A 22,378-nucleotide genomic window follows, 5' to 3' on the forward strand; every position below is an offset into this window, starting at 1 on the left:
TCCAAAGACATAAATACATTAAAAATAAAAGGATGGATTGAGAGGGGGTGGGAGTGAGGGATGAAAAATTATTTAATAGGTACAATGTACACTATTTGGATGATGATTACACTAAAAGCCCAAACTTCACCACTATACACTATTATCCATGTAACAAAACTATACTTATATGACCCTAAATCTATTTTTTAAAATGTTCAAAATAGCAGAAAGAAAAAAAAGTAAAAGGATTGAAAAAGATATTCCATGTAAATCAGATGATATTTACTGAAAGCTTTTCTTCTAACATCAGGAATAAGAAAGATACCTGTTTTCACCCCTTTTTTGTAACATAGCACTGGAAGTTCTAACCAGAGCATCTAGGCAAGGAAAAAAAAAAACCATCCAAATTAGAAAGGAAGAAGTAAAATTCTCTATGTTTGCAGATTATAGGGTCTTATTTATGAAAATCCTGAAGATTACACACACACACACAACTGTTAGAACTAATAAATGAATTCAGCAAAGGAGCAGGATCCAAAGTCAACACACAAAAATCAGTTGCAACATACATAACCTAAACATCTGTACCCCCATAATATGCTGAAATAAAAAAAACCAAAAAACAAAAATCAGTTGCATTTCTATACACTAGGAATGAATAATTTGAAAAGGAAAATATGAAAACAAAATTCCATTTACAATAGCATTAAAAAGAATAAAATACTTAGAAAGTAACTTAACCAAGAAGGTAAAAGACTTGTACAGTGAAAACTATAAAACATTGCTGAAAGAAAGTAAAGAAGACATAAATAAATGGAAACACATCCCATGTTCATGGATTGGAAATGTTTTGTTAAAACATCAATACTACCCAAAGTGACCTACAGATTGGATGCAATTCCTATAAAAAATCCTAATGATGTTTTGTGGAGAAGAGAAAAACTGATCCTAAAATTTATATGGGATCTCAGGGGATCCTGAATAGACAAAACAATTTTGAAAAAGAGGACCAAAGCTGAGGGACTCACATTTCCTGATTTCAGAACTTACTATAGTGGTGGCTCACATCTGTAATCCTAGTACTTTGGGAGGCCAAGGAGGGAGGATTGCTTGAGGCCAGGAGTTTGAGACCAGCCTAAGAAAGAGTAAGAGCCCATCTCCACAAAAAATGAAAAAATTATCTGGGCATGGTGACATGTGCCTGTAGTCCCAGCTACTTGGGAGGCTAAGGCAAGAGGATTGCTTGAACCCAGGAGTTTGAGGTTGCAGACCGGATGAGACCTGACGACGAAGAGGAGACCAGACCGGATAAGACCGAACAAGAAAGAAGAGATCAGACTGGATGAGGAAATGGAGACCATACTGGACGAGGAAGAGGAGACCAGACCAGATGAGACTGGACAAGGAAGAGGAGACCAGACTGGAAGAGGAGACAAGACCAGACGAGGAAGAGGAGACCAGACTGGATGAGACCAGATGAGAAAGAGGAGACGAGGTTAGGGGATGGGGAGGACACGAGATTGTCTTTACTGGAGATGGGACTGAGCAGAATCATCAACTATAGTTAAACAGCAATAGCCTGAAGCTGAAAACCCTTCCTTTAAAAGCTCTGTTATAATTAGAAAAATTGGTACTTTAAGAGGGGAGTATGCCATTTTCCTTATTTGCTGGCATAGTAATAAACCTCCCTTTTCTACTCCCAAAACCACTTGTCCTAGTTCTTCTGATGCAGCCTCAGGGATGAGTGCCGAACTTTCAGTAACAAACATAGAAAAGGTATAGTAAAAGCACTGTAGAAACACCTGTATAGGGCACTTACCATGAATGGAGCTTGCCGGACAGGAAGTTGCTCTGGCTGAGTGAGTGAGTGGTGTGAGAATGTGAAAGCCTAAGACATTATTGTACACTACTGTAGACTTTATAAGCACTGTACACTTAGGCTACACTAAATTTATAAAATAATATTCTTCTTTCTTTAATAATGAATTAACCTTAGCTTACTTAACTTTTTTACTTTATAAACTTTTGCATTTTTGTAACTTTTGACTCTTTTGTGGTAATGGCTTAAAACACACATTGTACAGTTGTACAGAAATATTTTCTTTCTTTATATCTTTATTCTACAAGTTTTTCTATTAAGTTTTTTTTGTTTTTTTTTTTTACTTTTTAAACTACTTTAAAAACTAAGACACAAACACACACATCAGCCTAGGCTTACACAGGGTCAGGATCATCGATATCACTATCTTCCACCGGAAGGTCTCAGGGAGCTGCATCTCCCTGGTTTGCAAACTGCTCTTAGAAATAAAGTCTCTCTTAATGAAATATTTCTTTCTCAGTAGTTTTGTTAACATCTAACTGACCTATATTATAGTTTAACCTAAGTAGCACATGCACACACAATATTGCACTTAGGCTGCAGAATTTCAAAGTAAATAATAGGAATTTAACAGTATCAAATCACTGATATAGTTCTATCCCATTGGACATCTTTAAAAGGGATGGATATTTTGTTTCAAAATGTTAGTATTTACATGTCATAAATATGCATCCTTTCTATTTAAATTTATGATGAAAATTTGCATGTCAACTTTAAAAACGAGCAAAAGGATTGCAGTGAGGTGGTCACGCTCCCAGCAAAAAATCGGGTCCCTTTGGTAGGGTTGCAAAGGATAAGAAAATAATAGAAAATGGAAAATAATGGAAATAAAAAAATACACAGAGACGAAGGTATAGTTTTATAGATTTATAAAGATTATAGGCAAAGCCGGTGCTCAGGGGGCCTGGATGTCTCTGTCAATCTCAGAGGCCACGAGTGAAGTTTTACATGGTCATTTATAGGTACAGAAATCAGTTGCCAGGAGTAACAGATTTACATAACAACAGGTAGTTCCTCTTAGGTTAACAGTTTTTCAAAAGGCTTCTACAGATCCCTTAACTAATTCTATCTACATGAACAAATGGTTACAAAGGCTAACTTCTAAGTTCTAAGGTAAATTTATCACTTAACAGAGGAGTTAAACAGATATATTGGCTCCATATTTTCTTTATCAGGTTATTGTGAATGGAGATAGGTAGTCTGGAGTTTTAAGCAGGAACTGTCCCTTGGGCTAATAGCTTTTAGCCTAGGTGGCTGTCTGTTCGGGTGGGCACTCTTTGATCAGCTCTCATCCTGTAGTTTTTAGCAGACCTGCCTTGCTTTACAAAGGAAATCCAAACCTTTAAGTCTGAGAGTCCCGGCGCCTTGTGGGATTCAGCTGCTATTGTCTTTCAGAGATGCCCTCCTAAGGTGAAACAGCTTTCAATATGCAAACTAACACATTCACATATTTCTTCAGGGCAAAGCTCCGCAAAACTCCTGAGATGTTTCCTGTCTCCAATATATTTATATTAATTCATGGAGCAACAAAGGATATGTAGTTTTAAAAAATTATTTTAGAGATCACCCAAAAGTTGGAAACTCACTCCACTCAGCAGGGCTCTCTTTGGGGACTGGGGAAGGTGTCTCTTTGGCCTTAATGCACGGTTGCACAGTGTCTTCCGAGAGCTCTCAGAGCGCTGCATGTCAAAGAATTAGGTGGAGCAGCCTTTACAACACAGCCAAGTTCCTGTGACAACTCCTAGGTAGAGGGGACTTTCTGGCTTTACAGTTTGTATCACTAGGAGGGACTCCTCAGGAGATCCTTCCAGAATAAAAAAGATCTGCTCCTAGGTGACCTGGTTGTTCCAGAACAAAAAAGATCTGCTCCTAGGTGACCTGGTTGCTCCACTCAAACTAAGAAGCACTGGTAACTTAAATAGTGGATCCTCTCTTTTTAAAAAATTTAAGTTTTTCCTTACCAGCTCCTCTCCAACCAATACCATTCTACTTTTTTTTTAAAAAAAAGATTTGTGTGCCTTATTAGACTCTAAGAACCATGAGAGCAGATACATGTCTGATTTGTTTACCACTATATCCCCTGTGCCTAGTAAAGTACCTGGCTGGCCCATGTAGATAATTGATAAATGTTTGCTGGGTGAAGGATGACATGAGAAGAGATGCTACTAATAAGATGAGATGAGAGATACTAAACAGACCCAGGAGACCCTGTATGTCAAAGCTGAAGATGGAAGAGAAACTAGGCCAGTAATCATCCAACAAGATGTAGAGGGCTTGATGGAACTGGATAAAGATGGAAGATGGAAGACACAGGCCAGCCAGGCTGGGATCCAAGTAGAGTAAGTCCTGGGTCCTGGGAATTCATAAGGCTGAGCCTAGATATAAATTTACATGACTGACATAATTTCATTCTGTTTGTCCCTAGTTGCTGTGCACGGCTTCAACCGTTCCTTACAAAGGAGTCCTTCCATTTCTCTCCTTAGCTCTGCCAGTTCATCTTTCATTTTCTAATTTCTTGCTATTTTTACCATAAGCTCTTGCATGTCTTCTTTGTGTTCTTGTTTTATGGAAGTAATTCCTTCATTATAATTTTAAATTCATAATTTTATATTTGGTCTCACTTTTCATCTGCTCCATGGAAACATATTTCTGGTTGAGTATACTTCATCTGCCATTTGTTTTTCCTGTCATGTTTCTCAATCTTTTGTCCTCTCTCCTTTTTTTTTAACTATTACTATATAAATATTTTAAATTATTACTCTTCTTTGGGTAATTTGAGTGGGCTTCATGGGCAAGACCTTTTTAGGAGTTACGTGTGAGGAGAGGACAGGCCTATGTTCCAGGACATACAGGAATTCTCCTATGACTCTAGGTTAGATGTGTGTTACTTCTTTTAGGCTTTACTTCTTCCAAGCCACCCAAGATAGCAACTATAGAGTTGTTCAGTAGACTCTTCCCTGCAAATGTGGCTTGTATATGTGCCACATTTGATCCTTCTTCCCTTGCCATTATCTTGGAGACAAATCAGATGGAGAGAAACTTGTTCTTATTGCTTTAAAGATTTTTGGGCCAGGTGCAGTGGCTCACGCCTATAATCCTAGCACTCTGGGAGGCTAAGGTGGGAGGATTGCTTGAGGTCAGGAGTTTGAGACCAGCCTGAGGAAGAGCAAGACCCCATCTTTACTTTAAAAATAGAAAGAATTAGCTGGGCAACTAAAAATAGAAAAAAAATTAGCCGGGTATGGTGGCGTGTGCACCTGTAGTCCCAGGTACTCAGGAAGCTGAAGCAGGAGGATCATTTGAAACCAGGAGTTTGAGGTTGCTGTGAGCTAGGCTGATGCCAAGGCACTCTAGCCCAGGTGACAGAGTGAGACTCTGTCTAAATAAATAAATAAGTAATTTTGGTTTTGCCCCTCAGAATAGCCACCTATTTTTGGAGAATCATGTATTATCAATTTTATTTGGGATTTGCACCTACATTCCCAAAGGCACCCTTCTCATTTGAGATGCTTGCTTTCACTTGTTAGGTGACAAGGAAGAGCTAACTTTCACTCACTTCAGCCTATGGGAGTACTTTCAGGATAGTCTCATGTTCTGCTGATTATCATTGTGCTCACAGTCCTTCCTTATGTTTTGTGATTTTGAGTTACAAATGTTCTCTAGCTTTGTCAAGAAAAAAAATCTGCATTTCTGTTTCTCATTGTTATCACTGTTTGGGAAAATTTTTGAAGAAGAGAAGAAGACAGCATTATTTTTACTCTATTTTAAAATAGGAATCTCCTCAGGTAGGATTTTGAATGTTAGCAATGGAGGAGAGGGAAAAAGGCAGACATTCCAGGTAGAGTGAGATAACTTACCAGGCTATCGTCAGAGCTTTATAGAGTGATTTGGAATTAATAATTAGACTGGTTTAGGCTAGAGTATTGGATAAGGTCAGGGGAAATGTGAGAAATTTACTTGGAAAAGTCAGACGGATGATATTCTGGAAATCCTTCAGTACCAGATTGTGGGGTTTTTACCCAATTCTATAAGCAAAAGAGAGCTTTTGGAAGTTTTTGAGCAAACAGTTAGCAAGGTCATAGACTGTATGTTTCTGTCCAGGAAAAAATAGAGGAAGTGACAGCCCCAGACCCTGCAGTCCCTGAGGCATCAACTATGAACTTCTCTGCAGGTAGGGTCTCCAGGTGCTGTGCTGTGTCCACAGTTCCCCATTGCCTCTGGGGATGTATGTAGTACTCTTGATCAGCTTCTGCTGGCTCAGCTAGGAGACCTGACCAGGTAGAAATTATAATGGCTTCAGCTAAGAACATACTCCGCCGATAGGCTGGGTATGTGTCTATCAGAGGCTGCCATCTCACTGGTCTGGAGACAGAAAAATAAAATCAGCTCACGTTTCTGATATTACTGCCTAGCCAGCTATGCAGTATGACTCCAACCAGGAGGGCTGAAAGATGGAAAAAAGCATCTTGGAAATAATTGTATAGCTTCACAGATCATTAGCAAGCTTGACTTCCCATTACAAACTCCAGAGTTGTAATGAGTTTTATTTTCATTCAATCTTGAACTATCATTTAAAAAAATGTATCTTTCCCTATACTCTTTGTAATCAGACTTATTTCTCTTGAAACCCAAGAACTGAAAGATACCTGAGAAAAGTAACCACTTACAACACAAACTATAAATGAATATAAATACAACCACAGTAAAAGAGAATGTGTGTGTGTGTGTGGGTGTGTGTGTTTGCACCTACCTATCTATCTATACACACATACATGAGGTGGCGTCCTCACCACGTAAATTTTTAGAGATACAGTAGCTGGACATTAGGTCAGTCCCACGCTAGTCATGCCTCTGCTAACCTGCAAGGCTGCTTCCTGGCACTACCTCTACAAACACTTCCCTAGGATAGGAGATTCATAAGAGGTATGTCTGTACAATTTAGCACTTTAGAACCAATTTTACATTTAGCAGTAACCATACAAGGCAAGCTAAGGTGTTCACATAGCCAAATTGGGAATAACCCAACAATAGTCCCACCCCTCAGAACTGACCATTTCCTAACTCTTACCAACCACAGCTAGGATGACTAGGGGTGAGGTCTGCCATGTTTCTTCATCAAATAGCCACTTTGCTAAGCAGTCATTTCACATTTAAAAGATGACCTTCAACCACATCCAATAACAGTGGGCTATGTCCTTAAACCTCATGACTTAGATTTATTAACAAGTTTACATTTCTAGAAACACAAGGGTATAGCCAAATAGCAGAGTGTCCATGTTGCCTTAGCTCTTGGACAAGGAAGTGGCTTTTTTTTTTTTTTTACCATTGAAAGGAATAATGAGAGGTAGATTTAAAGCTGCAATTTAACAGACTATTACAAAAAGCCTACCTAGCTTTCTTATAAGGCAGAACGTGCTTACGTAATAGTTTAAGTATTTTCAGTTAAAAATCTCCACAGGGCAGTGCTATGGTACCTATCATCCATAAAACTTTGGTACTGAAGAGGCAGAAGCTTATCTGTGAGAGTTAGTCCCACTGGCTGACCAGCAGGTTAACACCTCATTAGGGAAAACATATTCTCCAGGGTTTCTTTGGGGAAGCTGACCTCAGAGGCATTGATGATATAGCAGATATCCAGGTATTTTTCCTTGACTGCTCTAAGCAATTCTAGGTGATGCAGCAGTTTTTCAGTTATACACAGGAAAAAAACTAACAAACAGAAGTTGACATTTCAAGGACTTTTATAGCAAAGTAGATAATATCTGGAAAATTTATTGAAGCCATATAAAATATGCATGTTTTAGAATGTTTGACAGGCTATGGTATTACTTCTGGTTAATTACTGAACCTGAAAATATTTATATTTAAAAATTCCCACATAATAAGTGTTGCCCAAAGATTTCAGAAAGTACAAAGGTATGTCTTATTATCTTCTTCATAGTCTGCCGACAAACCAAATTTCTATTACTAGTTATTAGTAATCCTCAATGTTTTACATATTTCATACAACCTGTTTTCTTTCAGGAGGAAAAAAAAATCTGTTCATACATGTGAATTCAGTTTGTAATGCCCTCTTAAAGAAAAGAAGCTGTGCTTCCACGTTTGACTTCCAAGCTCCTAAACTTCTGAAAAACTGGTCTGGAAAGAGGTCGTTACTGATCGTTACTTTGTGGATGTGTGAAAAGTGTAAGTTTTGAGTTGCTCACTGACTTCCATTCCAATGAACTGGCACGTTGAGGGGATTCTGCCTAATCTCTGACTGGGGAACTGCCTGGGGTCAAAGACCCCCCCACCACTAAATATTGTGGGTCCCATCAACTGGGATCACAAGGCAGTTGCAATTTTGCACTGAACAGGATTCTGTTTCTGATTCTGATGTATAGAGTCAATCACCAAGATGCTTAAAGGCCACCTTACCTCAAGTACCAACTGCTGTCTGGGTACTCTGGTCACCTGCCACTTCATGCAAATTAGCATGAAGATGGTTTCAAAGTAAGCCTTTCACATTTTCTGAAAATGTTGAAATTTGCTAAACAAGTTTCCCAACTAATGGAAGTATTTCATTGATAGAAGGTGGAAAACCAAATAACCTAATCTTTGTTGCAGGCTCATCACTGGGTTTAAACCATTCTTAGTTTTGTTTTCTGTTACTTGACGTTAAAAACATTATTGATGGATAAATCACTGCATGCTAAAGCAGTGGTTTTTGAGTTATCAGAAACATTTCAGAAACAATCATTGGAAGTATGAAAACAGATATATTTTAAAATAGGGATAAAATATGTACATATAGCAAGAGATCATGGAAAAGACCTTTAGTACTAAGAGCCACAGACACCATTAAATGCACATTTAGGAAAAAGGGATGAGAAAGTAACAAAATGGAGAAGGGGTGGGTTCGTGGCAGAGGACTACTCTATCAAAACCTTGTTTTCTTTCTGGACACACGACCAAACTACATTTCCCACCTTTCCTTGCAGTTGGTTGAGCCACAAGATCAAGTTCTGGCTCATGGAATGTAAGCGGAAGTGATGATTCCAATTCTGGGCCTGACCCTTAAAACTCCCATGTAGTCTTTGCTCTTTCCCCATCTATTGGCCAAGATTTGAGCAGAATCACAAAATGGAAGGAGCCTGGGTCCCTGAATTACTATGTGGAGTACTCTATGGAGCAGAGCTCCTCCTCAAACCTACTTAGGACTATGAAATAAACAACCTAGTATTGTGTGTAGCCCCTGAGATTGTGGAGTTGTTTATTATAGCAGCAAGCATCATTTAGTCTAACAGAGGTGAGAATGAGGAGAAAAAGAAAAAGAGAAAATAATGAAGGAAAAAATGATGGGTATATGGTATAAATGGTAAGAGTGCCGTGTGGTCCTCTCCACAGATTCCCTAATTCTGACCCAGATAAACTAAACTGTTCCTTTTTATGACAAATATTTGGCATAATTGTCAATATTCAGGATAAATTCTTTCTTTTCTTATTTCCTTCTTTTGCCCCCTCCTAAATCTATTGTGTTTTGAAAGGTTTGATGTTCCTAACTCTTCAGAACATTATGATTTTTAGACTGTGTTTCTGGAGCAATTGGTCCAGAGGAAAGTCTTTTAACATCAAGTTGAATATATTTTAAAACATACTGAAAACAATTTTATTAAATGATTTTGGCATTTTGGAGATACACTCCAAATAAAGTTTTCTGTACGACCAATGAAAACTAACAGTTCAATCTGTATGCCTGTTCAAATAGTGGTACAAAGTTTAAAACCAATTACTCATTCCTTGCCCAGCTTGCCTTGTCCTAACATCTATGATATAGTTATTACTATCAATAAGGGTACAAAGACACATAAACCAATTGATAAATTATATATTACATGTTTATTAAGGGCACAACTTTTATGTAAAATTTACATTTTATGAAAAAAATCAAAAATATTTACAAAATTTTGCAAGATAGATGTGCATTGTTTTAATTACAACCCAAGTAGTAAATAACAATCCTTAAAAACTCACATTTGTTAGAGTTGTGTTTACAAATTCTTCGTTAAAGAGGCAGCCACAAAGTTTATCACTATATATAAGCAAGAACCAGCTTGCTAGATACATTTCCCATTGAATCTACTGGTCTTTCTTACACCATTAGTGGATTTTTAAATGAAAAAAAAAATCAATATAAATTCATATGGCTTCAAAATTGTAACCTGTACTCAATACAAATACAAATTTATATATCAACACTTGGTATGAAGACTGTGGTAATTAAGAAAGTGCAGAAGTTTAACCATTTCACTAATTTGTAGATTTTTAGGTAATACCTGATTAAAAACAAACATGGTGAATATAATAATGTCTGATTTCCAATAATAAAATATTAACTGCTCAATAAAAGCAGTTTGATTGCAAAGTAGATTACAGTTAAAATTCCAGGAAGGGGCTGTAACTGACATTCAAAAGAACACAACATAAGAGTTAGAAATTCTAATTTTGCTCACTATTTAGTAATGATTAACATTTTAGCAAACTGTCTTACGTGTTGCTTTAGTCAAGTCTAAATTTAGAATTGGGCTAACACTGAATATATAAAAAAGCACATACTGTGTGAAAGATTGCTAAAGAGTAGATTTTCTGCTGTATTTAGTATAGCAAGATGTTACATAAATGTCTAATATTAATAGGGGTTTTATTTTCTGTAAAGCTTAACAGAATAATCAGTGGTTTTATATAAATTATCATATGTAACACAATTTACCACTTCTATGCAAAATAAAGGACAGTGGTATTTCTCATTATAATAAAATTCCCATTTGTAAATTATGAAACTTTGTCCAAAATATTTCATTTCTTGATTAATCAGGATTTGCTATAAAGTTAGGTTTTTTACTATCTAGGATTAGTAGTTTATTTTAAGAAATGCTTAACTCAATCCTTTACTTCAAATAATTTCCCTATTTTTACCAGGTGAGAATTAAATAAGAATAAAAATGTGTAAGTTAGTAATTTTCCCAATTGTTGAAATAAAAACAAATGGCAGTGCTTCTCCCTCTGTTGCCAAAATTAATCTTTTGTATTCCTCACAAAATATTACAAAACTCATGTTCACAATACAATCGGTAAATAAATGTGTAAATTTTCAATGATAAGGAGTCAAGGGAAATGCTAAAGTGAGAGTTAAAATACGAATTACCAATTTATCATTATAGTTTTTCAGAATTCATCTGTTTTAAAATTCGCATACTTTTGATGAGGTTAATGTTGAATATCTGAAGGTAATTTTTTCCCCTGTAAACACATACCATTAGGTTTATTTCTCTTTCTAGTGGCTATAGTGTATCACCAAAGAAGTGAGCCAGGGTTCTTAAGTATAAATTATCCTTTAGTTACTATGAATTCCCTTCCTAAATGCAGGCCAAAAGTATTTACAAAAATTGTAAATATCTTATAAAAATGCTTGACCACTATAAGATTCTAAATAGAAGATCCAGACTGTGAGAAAAAAAGTGAGGCACATTAATGAACACAAACTGGATAGGCACATTTCTGGGTTTTGTTATTGTTTTAAAAGGCACACATTATGCAATTCATATAAAAATAAATTAAATCTATAGCATTAATTCATCAAAACAATCACAACTTCTATAAAGTTAACTAACTGCAGAAGTAAATTTCTCTGCTGTCTTTTGCAAGCTTATTTTAAAACACATTGCACTTAAAAATTTTAAAATATCATATAAAACACCATTTACACTTTATTAATATGTTTATGAGAATCAAATTATAGATTTTTTGCATACAACTTGGACTCTGGTCTGATTACTGTATGGCACAAAACTCAATTTGATTGAGTGTTCTGAGTTAACATTATCCAAAACTTAGAATTCATGTTCTGTTCTTATCCATTCAATAGCAAACTTATAAAATTTCAAAGCTAACTCTAAAAATTTATGGAAAGCTAAATTATTTTGTATTTTCTCCTGAAATTTTAGGCCTGATATTACCCTATAAACCCCTTTTTTCAACATAGACATTGGAGATAATTAAAAATTCTGGTCTATGAAAACTTCATTTTTACTGAGAATCTGAATCATGTGCTTCCTGAATATTGCAGTTGATCATTTACAGCATAGAAAATCATTTCAGTGCTATTTTCTTTCAAAGACTCACTTTAAAAGTGCAATTTAATGTTTGTAGTCAGTTCTCAAATAAGTCTAAGTTTGAAAAACATCATACAAGTTAGAAGAGTGTTTGGAAAGAACAGATAATGCAGAATGGCAAGTTTGTACTACTCCCTCGGGCCAAACCACTTTCCCAGGTCCGTCAACAATCTGCCAGGTATCGTCCTGAAAAACACCAAGCAGACCTTTGCAATTACAATTTCAAATGCACTCACAGGTGGACATTTTTCACTGTGGCTACCAATACAAAACGCTAGCTCCCATCTGTTGTTTACAATACATTAGAATCAGATCACAAGTGTTCAGCTATACTGACTGTAAGTACTCTCTCCCCCAGGTGTGTCTACCTGGCACCTTGTACCAAGGGTCAACGAAAAAATTCCATGCCTTTAGATTATAAACTGCTTGACAGTTGTTTAGAAACTGTTAGAAGATAAATGTTTCCCTAGCTGGGTGTGGTGGCGCGTGCCTGTATTCCCAGCTACTAGAGAGGCTGAGACAGGAGGATCACTTGAACTCAGGAGTTTGAGGTTGCAGTGAACTGTGACAATGCTACTGTACTCTAGCCCTGGCAACAAAGTGAGATCCTGTCTCAAAACAAAATAAACAATAAAACCCCAAATGTTTCCCATGTAAATTAAAAAGTTTGAAATCTTCCCACTTACCAGTGGCAAACCGCTTCTTTACTAAGGAAAGCCTATAACCAGTGCCTACAAGTTCAACATCTATTCCTGAGAGGGTACTTCCCTCGCTGAGGAATTGCACTGCAAGTGTCGTGGGTTTACCAGGTCCTTCTGAAAGATCAAATTTTGCTCTGAGGGACCCAGAACCTACAAAGAAAAGAATACATAACTTACACAGGGTAAAATATATTTCACACAAAATAAAACCCAATGAGCATGTAAGCTAAACTATATCAGTCCTGTGCTAACAGAAGATGTGACACTAAACAAACCATTGTTCTGTTTCCAAATCGGATTTTATTCAGTGAGTCTGAATTTTCCTTAAGTAAATAATCTTAATCCACGTTTCTCTCTGACTTTAATACTAGTCTTCAGAGATGTTCACTACTGGAGTACTATGCTATACATATGTTGAAGTGAGTCAAAAGAGAAGAAGGAAGTAATTGAGGACAGCCCAGAGGGAAACCCTAGGAGGGATATAGGTAGTTGAAGTCAAAAAGAAATGACTGCTGAGTACCAGATCATAGGGGTGGGAGAGGTAAGGAAGGAAAAGTAGCTATGGTTGGGAGAGTTGTATCAACATTACTATTTTTTATTCACTTTTCTTTTTAAAATTTTATTGTTCTAACATCATGCTAAAGAGATATTTCTGAGACGCTTTCTTTTTGATATAAGCATTTACCTCAGTCTAACAGCATGGCAGAAACAGTAAACCAATAATTATAATGCATATGAAAAAGGCTACAAAGGAGCTCTCAGGAGTTACAGGCACAAGAGCACATATCTCTGCTCAATGTTATAAATGGTGGTAGTGATGATGGTGTGTATTTTACAGGTACGGAGACAGGATACCGGAGAGAGTGTGATGCATTTAAGGGAACTGCATCTATACCAGAATAGCTGGAGAACAGGATACAAGTGGAGAAAACCAGCCGATAAGTCGAGAGTGATAACAAGGACCAGGCTATGGTAAGAAATTTGACATAACCATCTTCCTTCCAAAGATAAGCAAGACAAGAACATTTCAGATTGGTGTCTTAGAAGGGGGGAAAGAATCAAGAAGCAAAGTTGGGAGAGCAACTCCAAGTCAATAAAACAGTTTAGGACTCTAGGTGACAGGAAAAGGGGATCTGAACTAGGGTTAAGGGAAAAGAAAAATATTTAGAAAGTCATTTTGAAAGATATTTAAGAGTTAGGATCAACAGGTGAGAAGGGAGAAAGAGTATGGGAGGGTTCCCAGGTTTCTGGTCTTAACCAGGGCAAGTGGACAGAACTGCTAGGTAACAGGAGTAAGATCCTATGATCTTCTGCACAGAAGTTTAACACTACAAAGAGAAATGTGAAACAAGATGCCACAATACTGATCAGCCCTATATTATTTTGCCTAGTAGTACAGAATTCTTAACTATTGTCCAGGTTCTCTTTAAACTTTTACAATTCTTGATAAGCAATTAAGTTCTGTGACAGTTCCACCATGGGCTTAGAGGAAAAAAAAATGTGTTCTGAAACTCAACTGGTCCATTCTTATTTAAGGTATTAACTTCCACCTAGTGGTCAGTTCTAGAACTGAAGGCATGAAATTCCAGGAGGAAACTTTCCATAAACATGCCTTAAAAAATCCATTTTCAATGACCACATTATAAACAAAAAAGCATGCAAACACTTACCTCCATTTTCTGATTTTTCTGAAATACCGGACAATTTCCAAAAGGCTTTCATTTGTTCTGCATTCCTGTAGTAAGAACAAGTATCTTCAGATCACGTGTCTAGTATAGTAACTTATACATGGATAAAACTTCAATAAATAAATACATTTTAAATATTTGCACTACAACTATAGTGCTAAGTTTACTTTAAATACTATTACCTGGTGAAAATGTTTATGATACAGTATAAATAAACAAAATGCCATATGTTTCTCAATTAATGAAAGTTTACCAAATTATGTAAGGTAGCTCAGTACCTTCATCAGTCAAGGAAAACACATTGTTATTAAATGATGAAGCAAATATAAAGAGTGGTAAAGTCTATACTCATATTAATAGAGGGGACAAGAGAGGTGGTTAAGAGATGGGATTAACTAATACTATTGAACACTAATCAGACAGGTATTACTATAGATATGCCACATGCTATATATTTAAAGACAATAATTTTTATTTTTATTTATTTATTTATTTTTTGAGACAGAGTCTCACTCTGTTGCCTGGGCTAGAGTGCCATGGCGTCAGCCTAGCTCACAGCAACCTCAAACTCCCAGGCTCAAGCGATCCTCCTGCCTCAGCCTCCCGAGTAGCTGGGACTGCAGGTGTGTGCCACCATGCCCAGCTAATTTTTTCTATTTTTAGTTGTTTGGCTAATTTCTTTCTATTTATAGTAGAGACGGGGTCTCGCTCTTGCTCAGGCTGGTCTCAAACTCCTGAGCTCAAGCAATCCTCCTTGGCCTCCCAGAGTGCTAGGATTACAGGCGTGAGCCACTGCATCCAGCCAATAATTTTTATTTTTTAAATTAAAAAAAAAAAAAAAGAAGTTTAGAGAGGTTAAGCAATTTGTCTAAGGGTAAAGTTGGAATGGAATCATTCAAGTCTGGGTGGTACTTACGACAAAACTAGTTTTGTTTATTTTGGACTGAAGCTACTACAGTTTGACTAGTAAAATGAACAGCATCTGTTATAGCATGATTTCTATGGGAAAATGTACTAAAACTGTTCAAACTTACAAGACAACTTTCAGAACCTGGGTTATAAAAGTTGGGGATTATAACAGAAATTGAGCAGAAATTCAGAAATATATTTAATTTACCATATTGCAGGGGGAAGGGATTGCATGTTTGTGACTCCTCCATCCACTGGTACCACCACCTGTATGTTGGAAAGCACAGTAGGTGCCACCATAGCTTCTGGATTATATTTATAATCCACTCTAAGATCTGTGGTGCTAGCACTACATTTCCAGTATGTTGCAAGATTCAGAGGAGTGGACTGAATGCCATTTGCTGATACCTTTAAAGAGAAAAAACCAAACAATTGTCTTTGGCCTGGAAAGTTAACAAGTCATGTTAATGACACGGTTACTTGAACATAAGAGTCCACAGAACAAAAAAATCTAATGAAGGCACTATCTGTTGCTAGGCAGAGTAAAGCAGACTTATTTCAAGGGAGTAAAGGTCACATACAATATGTGGACCTCGGACTACCTACATCAAAATTGCTGGGGTACCCGTTTACAATGCACATTCCCCTGGCTCCAAGTGCAGAAAATCTGATTCAACAGCTTCGGGATATGGGCCAGAAATCAGCATGTTATCAGGGAAATTCTTACTTGTGCATGTAAAGTTTGAGAACTCCCAACATGCAACACAGAATTTTTTTTTTTTTTTTTTTGAGGCAGGGTATCATTCCGTTGCCCAGGCTAGAGTGCAGTGATGTCATAATAGCTCACTGCAACCTCAAACACATGAGCTCAAGCGATCCTCCTGCCTCAGCCTCCTGAGCAGCTGGGACTACAGGGGTGCCCCCACCACACTCACCTAATTTTTTCTTTTTTTTGTAGAGATGAGGTCTTGCTAATTTGTCCAGGCTGGTCTCAAACTTCTGCGCTCAAGCAATTCTCCTGCCTTGGCCTCCCAAAGTACTAGGATTACAGGCGTGAGCCACCGTTCCTGGCTATCAACACAGAATTCTAAGATTCTTCATGAATTATAAGAAGTTAGATTTTAGGCCAGGCGCGGTGGCTCACGCCTGTAATCCTAGCACTCTGGGAGGCCGAGGTGGGAGGATTGCTTGAGCTCAGGAGTTCGAGACCAGCCTGAGCAAAAGCGAGACCCCGTCTCTACTAAAAAGAGAAAGAAATTAATCGGACAACTAAAAATATATAGAAAAAATTAGCCAGGCATGGTGGTGCATGCGTGTAGTCCCAGCTACTCGGGAGGCTGAGGCAGAAGGATCGCTTGAGCCCAGGAGTGTGAGGTTGCTGTGAGCTAGGCTGACCCCACGGCACTCACTCTAGCCCAGGCAACAAACAGAGACTCTGTCTCATAAAAAAGAAAAAAAATTAGCCAGGCATGGTGGTGCATGCCTGTAGTCCCAGCTACTCGGGAGGCTGAGGCAGTAGGATCGCTTGAGCCCAGGAGTGTGAGGTTGCTGTGAGCTAGGCTGACCCCACGGCACTCACTCTAGCCCAGGCAACAAACAGAGTGTGACTCGGTCTCAAAAAAAAAAAAAAAAAGAAGTTAGATTTTGTTTACAGTGAGAAAAAAGGATAGGTCGCCATTCAGTTCCACAAGCCTGGAATTAGGACACTTCTAACTTCAAATGTTTGACTTTAATCACTTTAATCACATGACTCTCAATAAATGGTACAATTTCCTATAATTCTTCCACTCCTTGTTCAAATGGCTTCCTTTCAAGGAGAACTATTCTGACCACCCTGTTTAAATTTACATTGAAAATTGCATTTTCGATTTTCCTTATCTTACTCTACACTTTTTTCCTCTATAGCACTCATTTTCTAACGTGTTATTTACTTATTATTTTCTACAAACATAAGCCATTTTAATATAATACAATTACCCGATTAAGAATTCAAACAATAGAGAAGTATATAAAACAGGAAATTTATCCCTCGGCATTCTTACTCCCCATGGTTAACGCTGTAGTACATATCCTTCCAGACTGTTTAGGTACATGCAAACATGGATCCATCTCATTTCTTGTAATGGCTGCAGTAATTCATTTAATTAATCTCTTCCTCTGCTGGTATATACTTAGGTGGCTTCCAAACAACACTACAGTGAATATACCTTTGTACCTTATCTTTGCCCTCTTGTGAGATTTCTGAAAGTGGAATTGTTGAATTAAAAGTTATGTCTAACAGATTGTTGTTTTATTCAACAATCTAACAGAATTGTCTTCTAAAAGGTTCTATTAATTTGCATACTATCAACAAGCGATCCATCATACCTTTATTAATACTGAATAAAGCAATCTCTCATTTTTGTAAATCTGATGGGCTAAAAGTGATACCTCATTGTTGTCTTAACAGTCACTGCTCTCATTATTACTGACATAGAGCATCTTTCCATCAGTTATCTGTCTGTTGAGTTATTCACCTTTTACTTACTAATTTATAAGGGTTCTTTGGCATAGGCCCTTTGCTCTATTATCTTATATGTTACAAATACTTTTCCCTCCAATTATATATTAAATCTGTTTAAGGGTTTGTTTTAACCAAATATTTTTTATACACATGTGCATGCACACATTTATTTATTTCTGTGTCATATATCTCTCTTCTTATAGGGCTTCTGGGTTTTATATCATACTTAGAAAGGTCTTCCACACTTCAAGATTAAAATATATAATAAACATACAGTATACACTTGCACCGACACACACATATATACAGTTATCCCTTAGTAGACTTGGGGGATTGGTTCTAAGACACCCACATGTACCCAAATCCACACATATTCAAGTCCCACAGTCAGCCCTCCATATAAACAGCTTTCACATCCCTCGAATACTGTATTTTTGATTAGAGTTTGGTTAAAAAAAATCTGTATATAAGTGGACCCATGCAGTTCAGACCTGGGTTGTTCAGGGTCAACTCTATATTCACCCATAATTTATTATAGTACCTTTATGGTTTCATTTATTATTATTAAACCTTTGATACACGTGGATTTTGTTTTGGTTAGAAGTGTGAATTAGGGATTCAGCTTAATTTTTTTCCTCAAATGTCTAGGTTGCCTCCTCAATATCATTTATTGAAAAATCATCATTTCTACAATGCTTTGAAATCCTACTTTGTCATATACACAATTTTCCATTTATTCTTAGATCTATTTGTGGATACCTTAATCTGTTCCATTCATTTGGCATCAATTCCTATGCCAGTTCCAAACTATTTAAAATACTGTTATCTTATAATAAGTTTTCCCATTAAAAATAAAACATTACTTCCCACTACTGTTTAAAACATTTCTTGACTTATTCTTCCAAGCTTTGTTCTTCCAGAGAACTTCAAAATGATTGTCAAGTCTCCAAACACAGAGATACCTCTTATTGGGTTTCTGATAATTACCTTACATATTAAATTTGTAAGTTAATTTAGAAACAGCTAAACTTTTTATATTCTTCTTTTAAGTAAATAAAGTATACCTTTCTAACTATATACAAGGCAATAGAGTGTGTTATTTTCTTCTTGTTTTTTATTGTGAATATTTTTCTCCATTAGTTTTTCTAACTGGTTGTTTCAAGTTACGAATTTTTGTATTAATTTTTAAACTGACCACCTTACTAAATTCCCCTATATCAAATAGTTTTTCAATTGATTTTCTTGAGATTTCCAGGAATATATCACTTGCAAGTAAAAATTACTTTGGTTCCCCTTTCCCAGTATTTATTAATATCACTGCTTATTTTATTCTCTTATCTAACTGTACTAGCTAACATCCAGAAAAATCTTATATACTAACAGGATTAATGGGTACTTTGCCACTCCTGACTTTAATTGACTGCTTTAGGTATTTCATTATTAAGATTGATGCTGCTAGTCTTTTCAGGTTAAGGACAAATTTCTGTATTTATATTTATACAGTATTTTAATCATGAATAGATGGTGAATTTGATCAAATCTCCACTGGCTTACTAACAGATTTTCTAATTTCAAAACATCCCTGCATTTCTGGAATGAACATTTGGCTATGACATATTTATTCATTTAATTATATGCTAGATTCTATTTGTTAATATTTTAATTTAGGATTCTTACAATGACATAACACTCACCTGATACTTTAATACATCTACATTATAATAAGAAGCAGCTGGATTTTGCTCTGATAGCTTCTTGAGGTAGACAGTAACAGCTTGCATGTTCATCCAAAAATCTTTTGTGTTGGAATCACATTGTGATGGATCACTATAAGTATAAGAAATATTTTTGTTATTTTGTCTGACTTATCTTTATCCTTTGCATCTGTATAGTATTCTGGTGACACAGGAAAGATTAGCAGAAATGAACTAAAAGGTGGGATGAGGGAAAACTAAGATTTGGGGGTAAAGAATGGGACACAGCAGAAGCATGCCTGAAAGATGAGAAGATGGAGAGAAAAGGATTTTAAAATAACTGTCACCACCACCAAAAACACAAAGATAGTAGAAGTTTGTTTAATGATAAATAATTTTGGCATTGTCTTCAAATTAAATATTATTGTTCCAAAGAAGGAAAAGATCTCTTAAAAAGAAATTTCAACCTTCAAAAGGAGCCAGACCTGAACACAAGTTGTGCATTTGGAAGAATCTGCTCCAGTCTGCTGATATTTTTCACCCTGAAACACAGCACAGCTGGAGATGGATTGCTAGTGAAGACTTTAATAACTCCACTTGGAAATGATATTGTCATGTCACCAGTGATCTTCACAATACACCTAGAATTGGGGATTTTGAAAAGTGTTTAAATAAAATGCTTTAATCTCCATTTAAAGCATATTTGGTTTAAAAAGACATAAAAACACTACACACATGCACATATATCCTGTATCATAATTATGAATAGATTATTTTTCAATTTAATTATTAAAAAATATATTCTACATGAAATGGCATACTCATCTAGTGTCATCTTTTCCTGGAACTAAACTCCAAACACAAACACAAGCACAAGCACACTGATAATGTTCCTTCATTTTTTTTTTTTTTCTTTTTTTACGATAACCCTGGTAGAGCTGTAAGAACATTGATTCCCTGGTAACACTATCCTTAGTTGTAACTATTCTTCCCTCCCAAGTTGCACAAAGCAGTGGGCTGGATAATGGTGGTGGCAGATGTCTGCTTGCTGCTCATTACTTCTTCCAACCCTCTAGTCCCTTCTTCCTTTGAAACGGGGTCCCTTAGCGTTACCTGGAAATTCTATCATATTCCTTAGTCTACTTACTCTTCTCTTTTCATAATTTCTCCTTTCTAATCTGCAATATTCCTTTCCTCCCCTCTCAGCTGATGACTTTGCTTTTAATTTTTCTGAGGAAACAAAATCAGAAAAGAATGTCCTCATACTCTCACTCCTAAACTCCTAATCTACCTAACTCTTTATCTGTATCTTCTGCCTTCTATCCTACTTCAATAGATGACCAGTTTCTGCACCTAAGGCCAATCCCACCAATTCCACACTGGAGCTCATCTCCTCTTATATACTGAAGGACTTCACTCATACAATTGTTCCTTCTCTTTTCTACAGGTCCAGTTTTTTCCATAAATACTGGGTCTTTCCCATTAGCATACAGACATGCTGAAATATGTCATCTTTTAAAAAAACTGAAAACTAAAATAAATAAAACTTTCCTCTGAACCATCTCACTCCTGCTAACATACCATTTCTCTGCTCCCACTTAGAGTAAAACATACTGAAAGAATTGTCTAGACCTGGGGGGGGAAGGGCAACATACGTAACCTAAACATCTGTACCCCCATAATATGCCGAAATAAAAAAAAAATGTATCATGGATAACTTCCTATGTCAATAAACAGCCAACAATATTTAAAAAAAAAAAAAAGAATTGTCTACATTTGTTCATTCCAAATATAGTTGTCTAGATTTGAAACACCTCCTGTTCCTGAATTCTCTTTAAAAGCAGGCTTTCATATCCACTATGCCACTAAAATTGCTCTTGTGAAGGTTATCAATGACTTCCATATTGTCAATGATTAATTTTTCTTGACCTGTCAGCAGCATCAGATATAAATATGTTCACATCTTCCTTCACAAAATGATTTATTCACTTAGTTTCTGGAGACTGCTATATTGGTTCTCTCCTCACCTCTATTGTTGCTTGCTGTTTCAAACTCCTTTGCTGGATCATTCTTATCTTCCTGTTTTCTAAACTCTAGAGGGGACCAAAACTTAAGTTTTCAGATCTCTTTTCTATCGACTCCTTACGACTCCTAAATTTTAAGTTTTATTATATATACAAACTAATTAGACTACCAAATACATCTCTAGCCTAGACTTATTCCTTGAACTTCAGAATCATGTATCCAACTATTAAGTCAACATCTCCACTAAGATATCTTTTTTGGTTTTTGCCAAGTACTTCTTACCAAGTACTTCAAATTTCGCATTCTACTCCCTCATCAAATACTGACAACTGTTTTCAAAATATATTCAGAATCTTATTACTATTCACCACCTGCTATGCTAATACTCTTATATAAGCCACCATCATCTCTCATCTGGACTTCTGTAGTTAACATTCTCCTACTCTGGCTTCCCCTAGTTTACTCTCCATAGAGCAGCCACAGTGCTCCTTCAAAAATCTCATCACTCCTCTGCTCAGAGCCTCCACTGGCTTCCCACCTCACCCCAAATAAATTCCAAGCTCCTTATCATGGTTTACAATGCCCAACCTGATCTTGTACCTCTCTGGATTCACCTTAGACTATTCTCTCCCTTGTTTACTCCTGCTCAGTGACACGGTTCTCCTTGCTGTTTCTTGAATACACCAAGTATGCTTTTACCTCAATTCCTCACATTCACTGCTTCCCTCTTCCTGGAATGGTCTTCCCTTAGACATCTGCATGGCTTGCGCATCCACGTCTTTCAAGTATCTGCTTAAATTAACCTCGAAAAGGTTTTCCCTGATCATTCTATCTAAAATAGTAGCC

At 36.6% G+C, this 22,378-nt stretch overlaps 1 protein-coding gene across 1 annotated transcript in view; it reads right to left on the reverse strand.

The window, feature by feature from the left end:
- Positions 1 to 9,720: 9,720 nt before the first annotated feature.
- Positions 9,721 to 22,378, reverse strand: part of FCHO2 (FCH domain only 2) — a 120,426-nt gene continuing 107,768 nt past the window's right edge. The window contains exons 20-25 of the mRNA XM_012664629.1: positions 19,993 to 20,148; positions 19,508 to 19,640; positions 15,519 to 15,718; positions 14,384 to 14,448; positions 12,699 to 12,863; positions 9,721 to 12,198 (exon numbers count right to left, since the gene is read on the reverse strand). Coding sequence (XP_012520083.1) covers positions 12,176 to 12,198; positions 12,699 to 12,863; positions 14,384 to 14,448; positions 15,519 to 15,718; positions 19,508 to 19,640; positions 19,993 to 20,148 — 742 coding nt within the window. The 3' untranslated portion in view covers positions 9,721 to 12,175. The remainder of the gene's footprint in view (positions 12,199 to 12,698; positions 12,864 to 14,383; positions 14,449 to 15,518; positions 15,719 to 19,507; positions 19,641 to 19,992; positions 20,149 to 22,378) is intronic.

Source organism: Propithecus coquereli, unplaced genomic scaffold (assembly GCF_000956105.1).
Source record: "Propithecus coquereli isolate 6110/MARCELLA unplaced genomic scaffold, Pcoq_1.0 Scaffold9, whole genome shotgun sequence".
NCBI classification, from domain to species: Eukaryota; Metazoa; Chordata; class Mammalia; order Primates; family Indriidae; genus Propithecus; species Propithecus coquereli.